This window comes from Symphalangus syndactylus, chromosome 8 (genome assembly GCF_028878055.3).
Source record: "Symphalangus syndactylus isolate Jambi chromosome 8, NHGRI_mSymSyn1-v2.1_pri, whole genome shotgun sequence".
Classification (NCBI taxonomy): domain Eukaryota; kingdom Metazoa; phylum Chordata; class Mammalia; order Primates; family Hylobatidae; genus Symphalangus; species Symphalangus syndactylus.
Window position 1 is genome coordinate 134,394,947 of NC_072430.2, and position 23,651 is coordinate 134,418,597.

General features: G+C 43.7%; 1 protein-coding gene across 2 annotated transcripts in view; it reads right to left on the reverse strand.

Moving 5' to 3' along the window:
- DNER (delta/notch like EGF repeat containing) overlaps positions 1-20,110 on the reverse strand; it is a 357,090-nt gene extending 336,980 nt beyond the window's left edge. Inside the window, exon 1 of one of the 2 annotated variants that reach the window (XM_055290869.2) lies at positions 19,680-20,110. In XM_055290869.2, the coding sequence (XP_055146844.1) occupies positions 19,680-19,955 (276 nt within the window). In that variant the 5' untranslated portion in view covers positions 19,956-20,110. The remainder of the gene's footprint in view (positions 1-19,679) is intronic. The other variant, XM_055290868.2, reaches the window with a different exon arrangement.
- Between the last annotated feature and the right edge of the window lie 3,541 nt (positions 20,111-23,651).

Sequence of the window (23,651 nt, forward strand, 5' to 3'; positions counted from 1 at the left end):
TGGTGGCTTACATGTGGTGTTGAGCCTGTGGGTGCACAGAAGTCAAGAATTGAGGTTTGGGAACCTCCACCTACATTTCAGAGGGTGCACGGAAACGCCTGGATGTCCAGGCAGAAGTTTGCTGCAGGGGCAGAGCCCTCATGGAGAACCTCTGCTAGGGCAGTGCAGAAGGGAAATGTGGGGTCAGAGCCCCTGCACAGAGTCCCCACTGGGGAGCTGCCTAGTGGAGCTGTGAGAAGAAAGCCACTGTCCTCCAGACCCCAGAATGGTAGACCCACTAACAGCTTGTACCATGTGCCTGGAAAAACCACAGAGACTCAATGACAGCCTGTGAAAGCAGACAGAAGTGGGGGATATACCCTGCAAAGCCACAGGGTCAGAGCTGCCTAAGGCCGTGGAAGCCCACCTCTTGCATCAGCATGACCTGGATGTGAGACCTGGAATCAAAGGAGATCATTTTGGAACTTTAAGGTTTAATGATTGCCCTCTTGGATTTTACACTAGGATGGGACCTGTAGCCCCTTTGTTTTGGCCAATTTCTTTCATTTGGAATAGGTGCATTTACCCAGTGCCTGTACCCCCAGTGTATCTAAGAAGTAACTAACTTGCTTTTGATTTTACAGGCTTATAGGCAGAAGGAACTTGCCTTGTCTCAGATGAGACTTTGGACTTGGACTTTTGGGTTAAAGCTGGAATTAGTTAAGATTTTGGGGGACTGTTGGGAAGGCATGATTGTGTTTTGAATGTGAGGACATGAGATTTGGGAGGGGAGAGGGGTGGAATTATATGGTTTGGCTGAGCCCCCACCCAAATCTCATCTTGAATTGTAGTTCCCATAATCCCCACATGTTATGGGAGGGCCCCCCATGCTGCTGTTTTCATGATAGTGAATGGGTTCTCATGAGATCTGATGGTTTTACAAGGAGCTTTTCCCACTTTGCTCTGCACTTCTCTTTGATGCCACCATGTGAAGAAGGACATGTTTGCTCCCCCTTTCACCATGATTATAAATTTCCTGAGGCCTCCCCAGCCATGCGGAACTGCGTGTCAATTAAACATCTTTCCTTTATAAATTAGCCAGTCTCAGGTATGTCTTTATTAGCAGCATGAGAATGGACTAATACACAGTCCTATCATCTATCAAGTAGGGGAAATGCCTCCTCCAAAGAAACGTGAGGATTAAAACACATAATATAGGGAAAGGAACCTAGCATGTAGCCCTTCATGTAAGTAACTGAGTATTTAACTTGAATCTGAGTGTCCATAAGAATATATTTATTATAAATCCCCACCCATGCCTGCCCCCACAGGATGATCTTCAGTGTTTGGAATGTCTGGGCATTAATGCTCTGGTGGAGACAGCCCTGGGTGGAGAGTCGGCAAAGTCTAATCCTGACTCGGACATTCATCTCTTTCACCTTCATTTTCTTCTGCAGAATTAGTGAACTGACCAATACAATTTCTAGAATCCCTTCCCACTCTAAACATCTATGAAATGCATTGCTGTTGTAATCAGTACTTAGAAAAGACCAGTAGTAGAGTGAGTTCCCCAAATTGCATTGAAAAACAGAGAACTCTACCTCTTTCCCAATATTCCATAAAGCCAAACTCGTTAGTGTCAGACTGTGAGTAGGGCAGGCCTGGAAGACCCCAAGTTCTGGGAACAGAGGATGGATAGTAAGCTGAGGGTCATGCTGAGCCCTTGACCTGAGGATGAAATTGTTTATGAGCTTCTCTGGGCCTCAAACTGTCCAGAGTTCCCAGAACTGCCCCCTGATGGAGATGTGTTTCTTTGTTTGTTTGTTTGCTGGGGGTGGGAGAGATCTGTGAATTAGGAGACAAACTGAGCCGATAAAACACCCAGTTTGCACTCCTTTCTAAACCTCGTTACTAAACTTCACTGCCCAAATCCTAATCCCTGGGAAATTAACAAGGCTTGGGTTATGGAAACCAAGTCTCCTGGCAGTGGTTGCTAAGCAACAAGTGATCTACAGTCTTTTAGCCCTGATTTGGCTCATCAAGCACAGGGGGTCCCACCCCCAGCCCACTCAGATTTTTCATTTATACTGAGCTCATTAAAAAACCAGCAATATAAGTGCTCTAGGTCAACCCGCATGAGCTAGTTCCTTAACAAACAAGTTGACTGGGATAGTATTACAACACATGATGATTGATGGGGAGGCTCTATTTCTCTGCATGATGTATTAAATGTGCCTGAGGGGTGCCAGGTCCTAGGAGAAGGAAACTGACCAAATACCAAAGACCTTTCTCAACCTGTGCTGTTGCTTATAATCTGGACGGCCTTGCATAATTATCTTTTCAACTTTCTGGCCTCAGTTTCCTCTTCAGTGGAGTGAGGCAATTGGACCAATGCCTCACATCTAGGGCCACTTATTCCCAGTGACTCAAGTGCCCCAGCAAGCTCTCTGCTTCTCCCAAAGGAGCTCAGCAGACCACAGGAGTTAGCATAAGGCATAACTTGCTGGAGTGGAGGGGCAGCATTCATGACCTAGGCTGAGTCAGAGAACAAAGCTTCCCAATTCATAGGCTTTCTTGGGAGGAAGGTACAAGAGGCTGGGCCTTACATGAAGAGACCAAGGATTTGAGCCAGCAGAGTGTCCTGGGGAGCTGAGACCTCAGATCACGGCTGGAATGGAGCTTCTGGGATGCTATCACCCAGGTAACGACAGTAGCAAGAAGACATCAGTCTGGTATGAAAGGAGAGGCTGCAAGTAACCATCTAGGGGGGATCCTGGGGCTCAGGTTGTGTAAGAAGATAACACAGATGGAAAGCCATCTGGTAGTTCCTCAAAAATTTAAATATGGAATTACCACATAACCCAGTCATTCCACTCTTAAGTATATACCCAAAAGAATTAAAGACCAAGACTCAAACACACACTTGTATGAGCACATTCATAGCAGCACTATTCACAATAGCCAAAGGGTGGAAACAATTCAAATGTCCATCAATAGATGAATGGATAAACAAAATGTGATATATATGAACAATGGAATAGTATTCAGCCATAAAAAAGCAACGAAGTACGGATAAATACTGCAACATGGATGAATCTCAAAAACATTATACTAAGTGAAAGATGCCAGACACAAACAGTCACATATTGGATTATTCCATTTCTATGAAATACCAAGAATAAGTAAATCCATGGAGACAGAATGCAGATTGGTGGTTGCCAGTGACTGGGAGGAGGGAGGAAAGAGGAGTAACTGCTTCATGGATACAGTGTTTCCTTTTGGGATAGCAAACATGTTTTGGAACTAGATTATGAACACACAAAATGCCACTAAAAGGTTCCCTTTAAAATGATTACTTTCGTATTATGTGACTTTTATTTCAATAAAATGTTTTAAGACAACACAGATTCTACAGATATACCTGGGATGGTTTATGATACAGAGAATCGGCAATATGGGATGATGAGAAACCACAGGACGTTTCAAGACTCTTTATTATCTGTCTACTTCAATATGGACAAACTTCATTGATGTTCGTTTCTATGCAAGAAGCATCTTGCTAATGGACTGTGGTCAGAGACCTAAGAATAGAATACAAGAACTCTCCAAGGAAGCATGCTTCTTCCCAGGTTTCTCATTAGGAGTTTACACCAGGAGGCAGGCAGCCCTTCATCAGAAGAACCCATGAAGGAAGCAGGTGTACAGGTGAGCCGTAACAGGAAATAAAGACTCCCTTTTCTGGGAAAGAAGACCTGCCTCCAACTGAGGAAGGAGTTTTCAAGGCATGCATGTAGAAGTAGAAGAGCAGGGCTGGGCACATTGGTTCACGCCTGTAATCCTAACACTTTGGGAGGCCAAGGCAGGAGGACTGCTAGGACCAGGAGTTCAAGACCAGCAACATAGAGGCCTGGGCAACGAGAAGGACCCCTGTCTCTACAAAATAAAAAGTAAATTAGCCAAGTATGGTGGCATGTGCCTGTAGTCCCAGCTACTCAGGAGACTGAGGTGGGAGGAACGCTTGAGCCCAGGAGTTCAAGGCTGCGGTGGGCTGTGATTGCACTCCTGCCACTTGCACTCCAGCCTGGGTGACAGAGCGAGACTCTGTCTCTAAAAGAAAACAATAAAAGAAAAAAAAGTGGAAGGGCAAAGGGAGGCAAGGAGATCAACTGAATGGCCTCTGTCAACAGCCTTGTACCCTGCTGGTCTCCGCTTCCTGGACAACATTTGCAAGTCAATCATTTTTCCAAATATACAGGAGAAAGAAGAAAACAATCAAAAGCCTACTCACATACTACCAGGAAAGATCTACGTTAGGAGAAAAAGCTCTTGACTTCACCTAAATTCCCGCAGGCTCTACTTGCATTTATGTGCTCTTCTAAGCATATAAAACATCTGTAGGGTCCGTGGAAAGCAAGGGAAGCAAGAAAAACCTTGCATAAAATCGACTTGTGATTTTCAAAAAGGTGTCAGCATCAGTTTTTGGCATCACGCTGTTAAGTTTGAACATAATGATAACAATTTATTTTCCTTAGGAGACAAAAAGAAAGGTGACTTCCCATTTAGTCAGTGTGTAGCTCCAAAATTTCCACCCTACCACATCCTTCTCTCCCTTAGTAAAATAAAAAAATAATAATAATATGGAATTTACTTATCTCCAGCTAAAGGTTTATTTGTGGCCTCATAGAAACGCTAATATTCGTTCTCATTTCTCTGTTTTTCCTATTATCTCTCTCATTATGAGGCTTTTCTACAGAAATAAAAGAATTCCCTTTTGCACAACCAAAACAACCAATGGCCAATTTTAAAGAGTAAAAATGAAGACAGAGGGTCACAAAAACCCCTTGTCAGGAGAAATAAGGCTGTTCTCAAGGGGAAAGGAGCTAAAAAGACAATATGGACAGTAAAGCATAAGGGAAATTTGCATTTTGCTGAATATTAGTGCAAGCCTTTCTGCCCAAGCCTGGATGAAGAACATTGTTGGAAATCAGACCATTACACCACCAAGAACTTTTAAGAAATACTCTATTATTCAATAATGCCATTAAAATTAACTTGGTGATTTTAACAAAATACTAAGGAACACATGACAATTATTAAAAGTGTGCCAAGTAGTTCTTAAAAAAAAAAAGAATCTTGATAAAATGGTTGCAGTGTTCCAGCCTCAATAAAAAGTCAAGACAAATTAAAAATATTTAAATATGATTTAGAAAATCTATGCCAACCCTTCTTAAAATAGGCATAAATTGAAGTTATATTTAATTGTACTTTTTGTGTTTTTTTTTGAGGCAAGCTCTTGCTCTGTCGCCTAGGCTGCAGTGCAATGGCTGGATTTCAGCTCACTGCAACCTCCTCCTCCTGGGTTCAAGCGATTCTCCCCCCTCAGCCTGCCAAGTAGCTGGGACTATAGGCGTGCACTGCCATACCTGGCTAATTTTTGTATTTTTAGTAGAGATGGGGTTTTGCCATGTTGCCCAGGCTGGTCTCGAACTCCTAGGCTCAAGCGATCCGCCCACCCCACCTTCCCAAAGTGCTTGGGATTACAAGCATGAGTCACCACGCCCAGCTTTAATTGTACATTCTAAAGAAATAATAGAATCAACCTTATCAATACAAATCTTGGACAAAATAGAATTTTTCAAAAGCAAATTCTTGGCTCAAATCTGCTAATTCTCAACATATTATACAGTATGGTAACAGTATAAAGTATAGACTTCTAATTAAAATTTATCAGCTTCCCCATTGATGAATCTGGCTAAATAAGAACTAAAAATTATAAGCTTCTAAAGAGCAAAACAATGAGCATAAGCGAAGTCAAATGAAAAATGATACATAGGGAAAAAGAGATTTACAACACAAAGGACAAAGGGCGAGTTTAATTTCCTTCATTAACAACAAGCCATTATGAATCAATAGGGGGAAAATGTACAACCCAAAAGAAAATTAGACAAAAATAAGAAAAGGCAATTCATAAAAAAAAATCTTCCCTCATTCATAATTTTTTAAATGCAAAGAAAACCAATTAAATATCATGTTTTACCTATCAGTTAACACACAAAAAAAATGGGGGCTAGTAGGCATTCTCATATGCTGTTAGTAAATTTGTAAAATTCTCCAACCCTTTCGGATGGCAACTTAGCAGTATTTATTAGAATGCTTAATGTATATACATTTATGTCAATATGTGTGTGTGTGTATAGGAGTCAGTGCAACCTTTTTTTTTATTTATTTTTTATTTTTTATTTTTTTTGAGACAGCGTCTCACTCTGTCATCCAGGCTGGAGTGCAGCGGTGTGATCTCGGCTCACTGCAACCTCCGCCTCCCAGGTTCAAGCAATTCTCCCGCCTCAGCTTCCCAAGTAGCTGGGTTTATAGGTGTGTGCTACCACACTCAGCTAATTTTTTGCGATATTATTTAAAAACTGGAAATAATGTGCTTTAGTAAGGACTGAATATGTAAATAGTCACACAATGGAATACTAGTCAACCATTGAAAAGAATGGGTTTGCTTTCTGTTTTAAGATATGGTGGCCAGGCACGGTGGCTCATGCCTGTAATCCTAGCACTTTGGGAGGCTGAGGTGGGCAGATCATGAGGTCAGGAGATTGAGACCATCCTGGCTAGCACGGTGAAACCCCATCTCTACTAAAAATACAAAAAAAAAAAATTAGCCGGGCATGGTGGCACACGCCTGTAGTCCCAGCTACTTGGGAGGCTGAGGCAGGAGAATCGCTTGAGCCCAGGAGCCACTGCACTCCAGCCTGGGCGACAGAGCGAGACTCCGTCTCAAAAAAAAAACAAAAAAAAAGATATGGTAAGATGCTCAAAATAGATTAAGGAAAACATTGCAGAACATTATGTATAGGTTGAGTTAGTTTTTATATAAAATAGTTTGTATGCATATAAAAGTATTTACACAGGCTTCACATATGCTTATACATACCAAGAAGAAAATGTAAAACTACACAGCAAAATGGAAACAGTGATCAGTGCAGAGGGATGATATTGGCAGGAGAGGCCAAGGAAAGGGAAGGGAAGGTTACCAACAGGCCTTTTACACATTTCCACGCGTTTATAATGCCTTAGCAGTTGGACGGTTACCCTTAAAAGGACCCATGAAGATGCAAAGCTGATTTCATATTTTAAATGCAAGTTAGCAAAATTTAACTTCTACAACTATTTGACAAGAATTTAAAGTGCAATTGACAAACCTTTCAGAAAAAAAGCTGGGAATTGGGCCTTTGGGGTAAGGTTGCCATATTTAGCTAATTAAAAATACAAGTTTCCCAGTTAAATTTGAATTTCAGATAAATGATGTACAATATTTGGGACACACTTATACAAAAACATGCTCATTGTTTATCTGAAATTCCAGTTTAACTGCGCATCTGTATTTTGCCTGGGCATCCTACTTTGGCGTACTTCGAGGTCCCCGGCTAGCTCCTGGTCTATGCCTTAGTCCATGCTCAGGAGTCCCATGTATTCAACCAGCTGCTTCTTCCTCCATTCCAGTGGTTCTTTTACAGGTAGGTGAGGTCTTAAAGAATCTTTTGAAACTTTTGAGCCATTCCCCAGGAGAATATCTACATACAAAATTTGGCATCTCCAGGGTATGTGGGCCCCACATGAGCCCCGCCCCACAATGGTCGGACCCAAGGACTCCTCCCATAGTCCATGGCACTGTGCAGATGGCCAGCTATGAGGAAGTGAGCATGTTGGACTTTGAGGAGTTCAACCAGACTATGAAACAGCAAAATCATGAGACCTTTTTTTGCCTTCTTTGCCAGTTCCAAGGACATCGGAGGTAACAGATATAGCCCCAACGGCATGCGGGGCAAACCAGTTGTAGAGAGGGGCTGAGGCACGTTCGGGAAGAATGCACATTCATCTACTGCCAAGTAGGAGAAAAGCCTTATTGGAAAGATCCAAATAATGTCTTCAGGAAAAATTTGAAAGGAGCTGCAGTGCTTAACCATGGAACCCCGGAAAAACTGATAGAATCTGTGTCTTCAGGCCAACATCATGGAAATGTTCGCTGAAGACTAAGATTTGGTGATGGCAATCATGCCTTGATTTCCTGCTCTGTTCTGGTAAACTGCATACTTGGTTTGAATTCATGTTAGCAATAAATAAATAATGACGATGGGTTGGGCACAGTGGCTCAGGCCTGTAATCCCAGCACTTTGGGAAGTCAAGGCGGGAGGATCACTTGAGCCCAGGAGGTCGAGAACAGCCTGGGCAACATGGTGAAACCTTGCCTCTACAAAAATATTTAAAAATTAGCCAAGCATGGTGGTGGATGCCTATAGTCCCAGCTACTCGAGAGGCTGAGGCAGGAGGATCACTTGAGCCATAGAGGTTAAGGCTGCAGTGAGCCATGATCACATTACTGCACTCTAGCCTGGGCAACTGAGTAAGACCCTGTCACCAAAAATAATAATTATGATGATGATTTAAAAAAAAAAAAGAGTATGTGAGTGTCCATACACTCTTGAAACCATCCACAGATCCCAGGTTAAGAATCCTGGTTCTACCTCAGTGTAAAATTCTACCCTGTTTTGGAGGATTCTTGTCATCTCAATATGTGCCTGGGAGAACTGCATTTCTCTAGCTCCGCACCTATGCTATTCTAAAAAGCAACTTCTAAAGGCTCTAGAGTAGCCAAAATAATTTGGCAGGTGGTGGGGAGAAGGGGGGAGAACATATTTACAGGACTCAACCTGATTTTAGGACTTACTATAACTACAGTAGTCTCAAGATAGTGTAGAATTGGCAAAAAGAGACATAAACGTAATAAAATAAAGAGTCCAGAAATAGACACACATGCTTGGTCAAATGATTTTAAACAAAGGTACCAAAATAATTCAGTGGAGATAGACAGTCTTTTCAACAAATGTTTCTGAAACTATTAGACATTTGCAAGCAAAAAAAAGAACGAAAACTACCCATACATTGCACCACATATAAAGAGACTATCTTAAAATGGGTCAAAGACCTTAATGTCAAACCTTAAATGATACATGAGAAAACAGGAGGAGATTTTTGTGGCCTTGGGTTAGGCAAAGATCGCTCAGATAGGACACAAAAAGTACAAACCATAAAAGAAAAAAATGGACCAATTAGACTTCATTGGTCTTTAAAACCTGTCCTTTGAAAGACTTTGTTAAGAAAAGGAAGGGCTGGGCACAGCGGCTGATGCATGTAGTCCTAGCACTTTGAGAGGCCAAGGTGGGCAGATTGCTTGAGTCCAGGAATTTGAGACCAGCCTGGGCAACATGGTGAAACCCCATCTGTATTAAAAATTTAAAAATTAGTTGAGTGTGGTGGCACATGCCTGTAGTCCCTGCTACTCAGGAACCTGAGGTGGGAGGATTGCTTGAGCCTGGGAGGAGGAGGTTACAAGAAGCTGAGATCATGAGATTGCACCACTGCACTCCAGCCTGGGTGACAGAGTGAGACCCTGTCTCAAAAAAAAAAAAGAAGAAAGAAAAGAGAAAGAAAGAAAAAGAAAAAAAAAAGAAAGGAAAAGGAGAAGCCACAGATTGGGAGAAAATATTTCCAAATCGCATATCAAGTAAGGGATTTGAATTTGAATCAGAAATATGGAAAAACAACCTCAGAACTCATTTGAATAGACATTTCATCAAAGAAGAGGCATGGATAGCAAACAGCATATGAAAAGATGTTCAACATCATCAATCATTATAAAAATGCAAATTAAAACCAAAATGTGATACCACTGCATGCTTATTAGAATAGCTAAAACCTAAATCACCAATGATATACCAAGAACTGATAAGGATGCAAGCAACTGGAACCCTCATTTATTGCTGATGGGAATGCAATGGTACACCTCTTCTGGAAAACACTTTGGCAGCGTCTTCTAAAGTTTAACACGCACTTACCACATGACCCAGCAATCGCAGGAAATCCTAGTTATTTACTCAAGAGAAATGAAAACATGTCCACTTAAAGACGTGTATGTGAACACTTACAGAAGCTTTATTCATAATCACCAGACACTGGAAACAAACCAAATCTCATCAGTTAGTGGAAGGACAAATTGTCATCTAGCTATATAATGGATACTATTCAGCAATAATAAGAAACAAACAATTGATACATGAAACCACATGGATCAATCTCAAAAGCATTATGTTCAGTGGAAAATGCACACGTATGACGTTCTAGAAAAATGCAAAACTATAGTGATGGAAATCAGACCAGTGGCTGCCAGGGACTGGGGCTGGGGAGAGGTTTACTACAACAGGGCATGTGGAAATGTATAGGGATGACTGTGGTGGTGTTGCACACCTGTGTGTCAAAATGCATAGAAATGAATGCCAAGAAGAGTGAATTTTACTGTACATAAATTATACCTTAATTTTAAAAAATAGTTATAAAATGAAGAGTCTGGGAATCCTTTGTGGAAGAAGCCATACAGCTAGTCAATTTGAAGCTAAAGATTTTGGTGTTCTTTTCATTGTTCCTGTACTGCATTTTCCCTTTCTAAAGTAATATACTTCAGACATATTTAACTTTTTGTCCTATTCTAATACATTCTATTGTGCTTGAAAATTAACCACAAGATTTTGCTGCAAATGACATATTGCAGAAATCTGACTTCGACGCAGTGGGATACTAGCAGTAATGGTAATTCAGCCGTCCTCCACTCAGCCCCCATCAGCCCATTGCTGCAGACTCTGCTTCAGCCGTCTCAGGGAAAAGAAGGACTAGATACTTTTCTTCTCTTGTGATTTCTTCCACCACAGAATGTCTTCCATAAAGGAGTTTTAATCTGCCTCCGAAACCCAAAATGTAATTACAAATGCTCCTTTCCATTAACTACAAGGACCAGGTAAGTACCAGTGTTGAAATTCTAAAGGACCTGCTTGCTTTCAGGAACTGTGAGCAAAAGACAGCAGACACGTTTCTATTTCCAAGTGCCTTTCTTTCAAGCACAGTGATTTCATTTCTCAAATCCTGTTTTTCAAAAGCCCTATGCCTTTTCTTTCCTCTTTAAGAAAGAAATACACTAACATTACACAAACCCAAAGCCTCCATACAGAAACTAAAACTTCCAGAATGGAACCGCAACCCTCTGGTTCCCTTTTCCCTCTGGTGCTCACTTTGAAAGTCACAAACCATGGAGCAGTCTGAGGCACAGCAGTACGGTAAGAGTAATAACCCCATACTCAAAGCCACCATGCCTGGGCTGAGATCCCCAACTCTGTCACCAAGCTATAGGACCCCAGGTAGGTTTCCTTAGCCATAAGATGGGGACTCATATTCACTTTTATCAAAATAGCAGTTTGTGTTTATAGAGAGCCAGTTCTGTGTCAGAGACCTTATTATTCACTTTCATCTTTCCAATCATCCTGTCAATGATTGAGGAAATGGGGTTTAGGAAAGCTTATAAGGCCGTAGTAACTCAGTCAAGATGCTCACTCACACTCAAAACCCCTCCAGTTAGCATTTCTTTTCCCTGCCTCACACACTTCCCTGGAAATAAACTCTAACTACGGTGTCCAGACATGTTGCCAAGGGCTGATATAAAAGGAAAAGTTCAGATCTGTCCAGGAAGACTCTAGAGATTTAGGCAATTCGAAGATAATGACTGTACTCTTTCTGTCAGTCCCAGGGCCCTACCTAGAGCCTAGGTAGAGGTAGCCATCAAGAGGGATGGAAAAGAAGAGGAAAAGGGAAAAGGGAGAGGATCCTTGGGCTAAGTCAAATAAATAAAAATGAAAAAATAAACTCTTTCCACCAATGTTTACAGAAATATTTAGGAGAGGGTCAGCCAACTTCTTCCTTTATCGAGGGCCATATAATAAGTATTTTTGGGACGGGTGCAGTGGCTCACGCCTGTAATTCCAACACACTGGGAGGCCAAGATGGGTGGATCACTTGACCACAGGAGTTCAAGACTAGCCTGGCCAACATGGCAAAACCTCATCTCTAGTAAAAATACAAAAAAAAAAAAATTAGCCGAATGTGGTGGTGCACACCTGTAACTTCAGCTACTCGGGTGGCTGAGGCACAAGAATCGCTTGAACATGAGAGGCGGAGGCAGCAGTGAGCCGAGATCACACCACTGCACTACAGCCTGGGTGACAGAGCAAGACTCCATCTCAATAAATAAAGAAATATTTTCGGGTTTGTGAGCCATGCTGTCTCTTGCAACTCCTCCCCTCTACCACTGGAACATGTAAGCAGCCACAGACAACACTTATGCAAACATGTGTGGCTGTGTTCAAAACAACCTTATCCTTGGACACTGAAATCTGGATTTCATATAACTTTCATGCAATATGAGTTTTTTTTATATAGAGGCAAGGTTTCACTATGTTGCACAGGCTACTCTTGAATTCCCGGGCTCAAGCGATCCTCCTACCTTGGCCTCCCAAAGGGCTGGGATTACAGGTGTAAGCCACCACACCCGGCCCAGATATTAGTTTGGTTTTGATTTTTTTTCGACCACTTAAAAATGTTAAAACCATTCTTAGTTGGTAGAAAGAATGGGGATGAGAACTGTGTTTGGCCACCCTCGATTTAGTTCATCAGAAAAGGTGGTTTTTTTGTTTTGTTTTTCTTTTTTCCCCGAGACAGACTCTCGCTTCAGCCCAGGCTGGAGTGCAGTGACGCGATCTCAGCTCACCGCAACCTCTGCCTTCAGGATTCAAGTGATTCTCCTGCCTCAGCTTCCTGAATAGCTGAGACTACAGGCCTGTGCCACCACGGCTGGCTAATTTTTTTTTTTTTTTTTGTATTTTCAGTAGAGATGCATGTTCACCATGTTGGCCAGGCTGGTCTTGAACTCCTGACCTCAGGTGATCCATCTGCCTCAGTCTTCTAAAGTGCTGAGATTATAGGTGTGAACCACAGCACCTGGCCACAGAAAAGTATTGTTCAAAGAAAGCTTTACTGGAAATAATAAAAGCTAGAGCTACTGCAAAGGATTTATTGAAAAATATTCTGCACTTCCCAGAACAGATCTGGCACAAGGGAAATGATTAAACAGATTAAATGTCTTCACTTGCTTTCCTTCTCCTAAACATAGTCCCTCCTCATATGCCCTGGATCTATCCAACAAGGCCTAGTGCCCTCCTGGTGCCCACAGCTGCACCCCACTAAACCTGCCATTTATTCAACAATATTATGTAGAGCCTAGTGTATGTAGCCCCAGTGCTGGGTTCCCATGCAACTGGGGGAGGAGGGAGCGGAGATTCTGAGAGCTCTTAAAGACAACTGCTCTAAGATGCACATCGTGATTATTGACTGAAGGTAGGTTAGCGTGTTCAAATAAAAAATGAGTAGTGATTCCCTAATAGTCTAGACTGTCAGCTCATACTCTCTTCACTGTTTTCTTATTGTTCTTTGCACTCACTGGGTGAGAAGAACAGAGGAGGAATTAACAGAAGTGAGCACCTTTTATCCGGTGTCTCTGATGGGCCAGGCACTGGGCTAGACACTTCTAAGCCACAGCAACTTTCAAGGCTGGCATCAGGATCCCATTTTCACATATGATAAAACCAAGCCTCAGAGAAAGGAGTCACTTACCCAAGGACACCCAGAGCCAGATTCTAACCCAGGCCTGACTCCCATGCTTGGACTGTTTCCATTCTAAGTTCACTTTGAGATGCAAAATCCATACCATTTGAGGAGGGTGTGGACCAGGAGTTTCCAGGCTGTGAGCTTGGCTGCCCTTCAGGCAGGAGTGACCAAGAGCAGGTGCAACTGTCATTTTTCTCTGCCACATGCTATATGCTGAGCAGGCTATGAAGGAAGATAATAAGAGTCTAGCAGGAGCTTCTCAACCCAAGTCATACAGTAGAATCACCTGGGGAGCATTTAAAAATTACCAGTGCCAGGCCCTACCCTAGGCCAATTAAATCAGAATCTGGGGGACAGGGGAACCGTAGGACCCACTCATTTTTGTTCAAGCTGCCACGTCAGTCTAATACACTGCCAGGGCTGAGCACTAATGTGGGGGAAGCAGAGGAAGGGGTAAATATAAAGAAATTCTGTCTGCAAAGCTTTGCCACATTGTCGGGTTTTCTGTTTGGTGGGGGCAGGATTCTGCAGTCACTGCCTCTGGGTTAAGCAGCTCTGACCACAGCTGCCTACTGAATTGATAAGGATATCTAAAAATACAACCCCAGCATTCAGCTTTCTGACTCAGATACCCTTCAACTTCAGACTAGGTTTTCTTTCTTGTTTGATGCTTATCAAATGAGGGCATAAACAAAACCATTTTTGATGGTACCATGTCACATGAGAAGCTTAAGCAAAGAAGCTAAAGACAGGAATATGTTTTTGTGAGGTGGCCAAGCTGAAAAGAGCGATGACTCCTAAGAACGCAGCAAGAATGCAACGCACGAAATAGGCAAATCATTCCACTTTAATAACACTAAGAAAACATCAAGTTTCCTGCTTTTCTTAAAATTCTTACAAAAATGTTGACGTTTTTGTTCTTTCATTTCAAAAGAAAACTTCAAGTCACTGAGAATTTTCTAAGAAATCATTTATTTCAGAATAAAAAGTACACATTTATAAAAAGTTTAATACAATTAAATTTTCATTTTCAAAACATGTCATAACGTAATTTATCCTAGTAGAGAGAAAAAGCTGTGTCCATTGAAGGAAGACAATCAAACACACTGAATAAACTAATATAATCATTTTATATGGGAAAAATACAATCCTTTTCTTAGTATATCTTTTATTTGTGCAACATGTTACCTTTTATCAAAATGTTTTAAACTTCATTCTTGCATACTTCTTTACACTTTTAAAAAGAACTTTACCATGTTCTTATTTGTGAGTTACATCATTTCTATAAAGAAAATAAGATAAGCATTGTTAGTCCATTTTAGAGATATGAACATTGAGGTTCAAGGATGTTCGATAATTATCCCAAAGTCACAAGAAGTTCATAGAAAAGCCAGAGAAAGAAGCAATGTCTCTTTACATCTCAGCTACTATTCAACATTTTGTACATACTACAATGTGAGTTTGTGTGTGTCTGTGTGTGTGTGTATGTGTGTAAAGTCCAGTAACAAAGACTGATGCAGTACAAAGAACTAGAATACTTTGTTAGCAAACCTCAACCAAAAATAGGTTCCTCTGAAGCAGACCATTGTTTCAAGTTAGCACCGTTAATCAGAAGAAAGGATTATAAAATCAGTTTAATAAGTAAAATTAACTTGCATGAAAAGCAGCCACGCATGTCCCCTTTTTACTCCAAGTGCAGAAATTAACACATTGTTATTATAATCCTGAAGGATAGGATCCTTAGGGAACATGTAATGAAAAAACAAACAGGTATCTGACTGCTGGAATATTAGGCAAAGAATTATTTTATGAAAATAAAATAAGCTTTACAAACAAAGTAATACAAATGTAAATAGCCCCTTCTTTGATGGACAGCCCAATAGAAGGAGTTTCTGTATCACTCACCACAAAAGAAAAATTGGCCCAGGCACTGCCACCTCTGATACCTGCCTGCTTCCCCAAATGAACCAGAACAAGCAAGAGCAGCCTCAATTTCTAATCGGTTGAAGTTTTTTCAAACCTATCAGAAACACTTTTTTTATGTAGTGTCCATTTGCTTGCCATCATGGTAAAATAACTTCAGCCAGGACCCAGAATTCTAACTCTAAGGTGAAGGTTCCTGGTTAGCATGTGGCATAAGGAGAATCTGTGTCTTTGTCACCTCTGTGCCTTTTTATTCCAGCTGAGCACACTCATACAAGCTCATTGAGAGCAAGACTGGACTCAGAAATTACTTTATCCCCTTTTTAATGATAAAACTCAAGGAGGTTATAGCTCTTGCTCCCTATTGTAACTGTGACAGGTCCAGGGCTGGATTTTCCTCTAGGCACTCTTTAGATTCTATAGCCCTGTATCAAGCCAGCCTGGCTGGCTCAAATTCCAGTTCTCACACTTACTAGCCGTGCAACATTGGGACAGTCACTTCACTTTTCTGCACTTCATCTATAAAACGGGAGTAGGGACAGCACTCAGTTCATAGGACATTGCAAGGATCAGCAAGTTATGTCTGCAAAGTCCTTGGAACAGTGCAGGCACGTGGCAAGTGCTTAAATGGAGGGTGAGCTACCATCATCATCATCATTATGTATCTACAAATTAGATTTTCATATACAGTTTTAAAATCAGCTGAATTTCTCATGATTTAAGATGTTTGCATGTGTTAGAGGATTTTCAGGGCAGTATCAAAATGTGACCTTGGATTAGTCACTCAATCAAAATGAGCTTCATTTTCTACATTTGACTAAAAGAGATGATGATACTTGTTCGATCTAGTTAAGGTAATGAGCATTTGAAATATGTGCAGAAAGTTTACAAAGAAAGAAATGTCACAGGTGCTCAGTGATTTACAGCACTTAATTAATTTAATCCTTCCCAGAACCTTAGTGTGAACATCCCACAGAGACAGGATGGACACCCACCCAAAATTTGGTTTGGACCCTAAGACTGAAAATGGTGCACACACACGTGTGCACGCATACGCACAGACACACACACACACAGGATATAAAAAGATTTACCGCTGACATAATGGGGTTCTCTGGGGAGAGCAGGCAGCTCCCAAATGGGTTTAAATGGCTTCTGAGAACAGGGAAAGGAGACTGGCTTGTGGGTTTTGCTGCATTTTGGGGTTTGGCCTGGGGTAGCACAGGGCAGGAGTTTGCATGGTTTGAACCTCCCACCAGCAGCAAAGGAGGGAACCCCTGGGCTTTCTTATCAGCTTGTTTTGATATGGAGGAAAGAGGAAGAGGGAGAGGAGAGGCTTTAAAGCTGTCAGCAGCAATCAGACATCAAGGAATGGAATCACTGTCTTCATGAGGTAGGTCCCATAGATTCCATCGTTGAAGATGAGGAAATAAGACCCAGTAGTTTTAACTTCAGCTTGACTTCAAACCCACACGACCTACAATTCCCAAATCCTATGAGTTTCCATGACTCAGGTGACAAAAGAAGCATGTCCTGGACCCCACTGACTTACGCAAACTCAATCAGCCAACCACAGAAAAGCTAAAGACAGCCTTTTTTAAAAAAGCCTAAAGACAGCCATTTTAATCCTAATTCGTCGTTTATGATTTTATTAAAATTTCTCCACACACAGAAAGAAACTTCAAGGTCAGGTTCTAATGTTACCATTGCTAACACTATTGTCTTTGGAGGAGGAGGAGTGACGCTCTGTTTAAAAGATCCTCTTCACATCCAGGTAAAATTCCATTTCCAATTTATCCAGTGAGCACGAGGTTCTATTTCAGCAACCACATAGTCTGCAGTGGCTAAGATCCATTTTCCTTATCTGTAATTGAGTATGTGTAGTTTCTCTCTCCCTCTCTCCCCTCCCCTCCCCACCACCCCAGGTTTAACTTCTCCTTTGAAATTGTCTTTTGTGTTCTTTGCCGTTCCCATGAAAAAATGAGTCTCAAGTCTTACTGCGAGATCATGAACGATTAAATTAAAATCATTAGGAATCCATTTTTGTGGATTCTAAGGCCCTGAATCATCTCAGTAAGTTTTTCTGGGTAACCAAGTCCAAGCAAGTTCCACGTTCACTAAGCTTTCCTATGAGGATCACAGTAACTTTAGCTCTCTCTTCAACTCACACTCCAGGGCATGCAGTATTGCTTCTGCTCAGGTGGGTGGTGTTCACACAGCTAAGCCTACCTCCAATGGGAGCTACAAAAGAAACCTGAATCTGTTTTGATCCAGTTGGTTCTGCAATGTTATGTATTAGTTCATGATTCTTCTGAATGAATTATATTATATATCAAGTCACTACTTAGGACAAATCAAAATATTTATGTTTCTCTATTAGTCATCTTTAGGCAGCCCTAAAGACCTCTTTTTCTTGAAGATATCTTATATCTATTTTTAGAGTCACCAAAAGCCATCTCAGAGTTGTGTTAAATTCCCAGTGTCCAGTCTCTCTTCTCATGTAAATGGATGTGCTCTCTAAGCTAACTTCTCCCATCCATTCCCACTAAACCCTATGTCCAAATCAATTATTTCTTTGAAGGATAAAATTCCGACGTGTAAATATAACAGCAATTTGATGGACACACTCAGACAATTCATTTCTTCAGGAAAAGTCATATAAATCATCAATCCACAGGGAAAATTAGCGTGAGTCCATTCCTTGGTTTTTGATTTGCAGTTATTTTGACTTTTGCAAAAGCAAGATTTTTTTCTAATAGTTAGAATGGCTCCAACAGGCATTTCCCCCAAGAAGCTATCATGTCCCAAACCTACTCCTGATGCTCACATCACACAAATTCTTCCTCCTCCTCATCACCTCCCTTCAAGTAACTAAAGCTTATTGAAACCAGTAAACAAAGAGGAAGGCAGCTGCCTCCCCTCCTCTTGAATGTTGAAAAGATAGATTCAGATTGCTAATTTGCTATTGAATGAAATAAAAAGATTCTAGATAAATGCAAAAAAAATCTGGCTGTCAAGGTCAAGCTTCTCAATCCCATTTACCTCTAAAAAATTGTAAAACCTGTTATACTGAAAGGGCAGCCTTTTTCCCCATTGAAAGAACCTATTTGAGCATTCTCAAAGTAACTCTCCAATCATTGTTATCAAATTTATATGAAACAAACTCCTCCACCCTAAATGTAAGATAGATAGTATCTGATCCCAAATATCGTCCATATTCATGTGGTTTAATGTAATCATTTCAGATAACTTCATTATTTGCCCTACCCTGCAATACACGTTTGGGGATTTTCTACCTGTACACACAGTCCTACCAAATTGCCTACTGAAAATGTTGATGTTAATAGGTATCACAGAGCTTTAACGGACTTGTAAAAGCCCCAGATATTATTTTCTGTCAAATTCTCTTGGAAACCCCAAATTCACGGGCGGCTGCTGGCTACATCCCATCGTCCCATCCCTCGCACCGCCCCACGCTTTCTGGCGGCTTTCCGGTGCCCTGCTCACGCCCCGGCTGCCAGCCCTAAGCGTGCGCCCCATGGAGCGTCTGGCAGGAAGAGCGGCCCTGCCAGCCCCACATACAATGCCCCCTCGAATGCCTCCGACTGTTCCAACACTGCTCCTAAGCTTAGAGAGGGCTGGTCGCAGGCCGAGGGGAGGCAGCTGCCCTCCTCGTCCTCTGGCTGCTTTGTCACAGCCCTCAAGGGCGGAGGAAGAGAAGGAGAAAGTGCCCCACCACCTGGCACGGGGCCCACCATCACTTGCCTCCCACACCGCACACCCTTTACACACACAGGGTCCAGCCGGACGTGGAGCGTGGACCACTTGGACATTGAACACCTCGCCGGGGACGCTCGGAGCCGGCTCCTCCGTGCTGCCAAGGCGGGCACCGCTCAAGTGGTTCTTGGCTCGGCCCGGCCGGGAGGGGCGCACCACTCGGTGGCCAACCGGAGCGTCTGGAGCCCCGCGCGAGGAGTGCCGAGCCCCGGAGCGGCACACCCCGAGAGCCCGACTGGCCCCGCCCGGGAACCAGGGTGGGTAAGGGAATCAGGGTCGGCCCGGGGGTCCGCGTCCACGCGGGCCAAGAGACTGGATCCATCTCCTTCCCGAAGTGAGAAAGCCTATGTCACGGGGTGCCCATTGTCGGGCAGCAGCAGCAGGGCCGGCGGGAAGAGGCTGCTGGTCCCGGACCAGCGCCCTGCACCGCGCCCGCCGCTTCCACTCACCTGGCAGTTGGCGCCGGAGATCCCGGCGGGGCAGGTGCAGCTGTAGCCGGGCTCGCCGGCGGGGGCCGGGTGCTGCGGGTCTGGCTCAGGGCGCGGGGTGCACACACCCCCGTTCCGGCAGGGCTGCGCGGCGCACGGCCCGGGCGCAGACAGGGGCGCGGCGGGCACCGGGTTGGCCAGGGAGCTGCCTCGGAGCCCCGCGCCGAGCAGCAGCAGCAGCAGGGCCAGCGCGGGCAGCAGCTGCGCACCGGGTGCCTGGGCGCGGAGGGGCTGCATGGCCGGCCGGGAGGGTGCGAGAGCCGGAGCCAGGACGCGGTGACGGCGGCGGCGGTGGCAGTGGCGACGAGAGCTGCGAGAGCGACGGTGGCGGCTAGGGCTGCTCCGCGGGGCCGGGCGCCTCCTGCAGCTGCGGGATCCACGGTTCCCCGGGCAACGGCGGGCGGGGCCTGCGGGGCGGGGCGGGGCGGGGCGAGCGGGGGGCGGGGCGCCTGGCGGCCCCGGCTCGGAAACACCGGGGAGTGGGGCCTCTTTCCCCGCAGGGAGTTGGGATGGGGGTTGCAGGAAGACAACGCGGGACCCCATCCCCCATCCCCCAGGAGTGGGTCGAAGTCACGGGTGTGTCCAGAAGCAGCCCTGGTACAGGGAGCCGGGCGACGCTGGGGCAGGAAAAGGGCTGGAGAGGTCCACGAGCGCGGGAAGGGGGGCTTTGAGGGGCCTCCAGAGCCGGGAGCACCAGGTGCGCCCGAAGACCGGGGCAGGGGAGGGCGCGGGAGGCGGCAGGGCGCCTGAAGGGAGGGGCGGCGCGCTCGAAGCAGCCACCTTTGGCCTCTTGGCGCAGAAAATGCGAGACCGCCGAGGGGCCTGGCCTTGCCTCATCCCTCGGGGCTGCTCCCCTTCCCACAGCGCTTCTCCCGGCAGACCCTCCCGCCCGGCCACGGAACCCTGCGCCCGACGCTCTCTCAGCAGCCGGGTTAGCCTGGAAGTGACCTCGCGTCCGCCAGGCGGACCCGGGGCCCTTGTCCTTGGTGCTGACCGAGCTGTCTCCTTCTCGCCGGCCCTTTCCAGAGCGCGTGGCCTGCCGCGCCACTAAGGAATATCTGGCCGCGCTGTGTGAGGGCGGGAAGAGGCCTCGGTGTCAGGCTGTCCACCCCTGTCGTTGAACCTAGGGGGAAACTGAGGCCCAGAAAGTCTGGATTCGAATCCAGTAGGTCAATTGACTCCCAGCTCAGAACGCCCGAAAGAACAGTTCAGAAGCCCAGGTTGGCAGAGGCGCTGCTAGCGAAAGGAATCGCAACAGGGGACTCTGTATAAAAGGAGCATTCGCTGTGACCTACTTGGGGAGGCGGGGGTGCTCTTCTACACGTCCTGGCTGGGCTGGCTGGTGCTGCGACCGCCAGGGAGGCTGCACTCCGCTGAATAAAGCGCAGCCAGCCTGGTCTCCTCCACCTGACCTTTCACAATCTCTATTACCTGTGGGTTCCCAGGTACCTGTTACCTTCTTTTCAAGGTGGCCAAATGAAAAAAGAAAATGTGATTCCCCTGGATTGACAGTCTGGGCCAATTTTTTTTTTTTAAGTAAACACAAAAACAGTTTGTTTTGTTTTTTAAAAAAATTAAAGTAAGGACTCCATGTGAACTTATGCTGTAGGTGTCACAGACGCCAGGGGCTGCTAAAAGTCCTCCAGTGGAAACAGGAGGCAAACTGCATGGCTTCTCCCTGTCCTGTTCAAACGCGGAAGCAAATGTCACACTTTTCTGCTTCAGGAGATACCTAAAATTCATGTGGCCATTGCAGGAAATCACTGAACCCCAGACAGATCTGCAAGCGGAGAATTCAGACCTCCAAGTGGATACAGTTACTACATTTTTCCTCACACCTGCTGTCTTTTAATCTAGGACCTCTTCCTTTTGAAAATTCTTAATTTTGTGCCACGCCAGCACCCTCTGCTGGTACTAGTGTCGTCATTCAGGTGGTTTCTGTGACCCTGGAGTTGCATTCTTTCCTGAAACTAACTTCTCTTACCTTGAATCCTGGACTAGTGGATAGTGCTCTTCATTCCCTTCCATCAAGACACACACACAAATGAAGCAAGATGAAGTGTAAAAAGGTTGTGAGTTAATTAAAATCACATTTCAGTTTATTATACTTTTGCCTGAGCAACCCCTTTGTTTGTGTATTTCATATTATTTTGAAATATAGGATAATTAAAAGTGGTTTTATTTTCTGGATGCTGGTTACTGCATGTTTCAGATCATTTTCTTTGCTTAAAGTATTCTCTTAGTCTTTGATCTTTAAAATGCATATTATGGCAGAGACAATACAAGAACCTTTCATTTTTTCCAGGCTAAAAAGGAAGACTATAATCTTCCAGCACCTTAGCTTATAGGCAGAGCAACATGATTAATGCTGGGGAAAAAGCATATTGACTTGCATGTCCTGGTCCCAAAACATCCATGTACTAAGCGCCATGCAAGTGTTAACTATTATTACTATTATCACCCTCAGAGAAATGGTCTTTTCTGTAGATTCCGAAAGCTGATCTGGTACTTCACTGACAGCTTTTCAACCATCTGCAAGATCCCCCAAATACTCAACTAAAAAGTCCAACTAATGTATTACCCTGTCACATTAGCAAAAGTGATTAAAATAATATTGCCTCTATGTTTAAATGAAAGCTGAAAATCCAGGCTTTTGTTTTATATTATTCCCAACTTACAGAATATCAAATCTTCATCCTGACCCATCTCATTTCCTTTTTTGGTAGAGTCCCTATACTGACAAGTCAAAGGCCAAATATACCAATAATGTATCTTGATTTTAGCAAAAAAAAAAAAAAAAAAGTAATACAATTTCTCATGATCACCTTATGGAGAAAATTCAGCTAAGTGGACTCAAAACTGTTTAACAACATACCAGTCAAGGGGTCACTATCAAGCTACAAGAAGTTTTTAGGGAAATACCATGGAGTTGAAATTTTTGGCAGCTGATAAAATTCATACCAGAATCAACATGTAAATTTATCTTAATCAGTAAAAATGCTGAGCTAAAATAAATGAAATCGAATATGAGGTGAATGATAGTACATTTGACCTTACTGCTACTTCTTCATAAGACTTTCTCTTCCCGCCCTCCTTAAAGTTAGATGTGGTCATATTATTGGCCATGGCCACAAAATGTGCAGGGAATAGTATGCACCACTTCCAGATGGCAACTTTTAAAATCCCGCGCATATCCCACTGTGTTCTCTTCTCCTTAGCATGACAACTGGCAAGACTCCAAGAGGTGGAATGGGGGCTCCTCCAGCTTGTGTCTCTGAGAGAGGACAATGTGAAGCAATGGGAACCTGCAATGGGCATATGACATAAGAAATAAACCACTATAGTTTTAAACCACTGAGTCTCAACGATGTAAAATAACTCGAGGCCACACAGTAGTAAATGGCAGAGCAGGACTGATTGTTCCCAATGAGCCAGGTAGCATGACTAGTGATCTCAGGTGTACTATTGCTGCCAGGTAGAAGGCTGGATCCCATTAGAAATTCTAAGGCTTCTGGATTTGGTGGAAAGGAAAAATTTCAAAACAATTTACAGGACTCATTTCTCTTCATAGATCTAGTTTAGAGTTACAACTCAATTGCATTATACCCATAGGGTATTATAAAAATGTTACAAACTAATGCAAATATAATTGTCTTTATTTTTTGCATTTTGTCACAAATGGAGAAAATCGACTTCCCAGGCCAGCAGGTTCACAGGTAGCCAATTAGGAACCACTGGCCTGAATGAGAACACCACTCCTGATGAGGTTTTCATACTCTGTCCACCACGGCATCCTGTGAGAATGCTAGCCTGGGTGCACCGTGTCATCATTCACAGACTTGGAAACTTATATTTAGAAGAAATTGCAAAGGTTACCAAGCTTGATCTCCCAGGATTTGAACTAAGACCCAAACTAAATTATTTATCATAAGA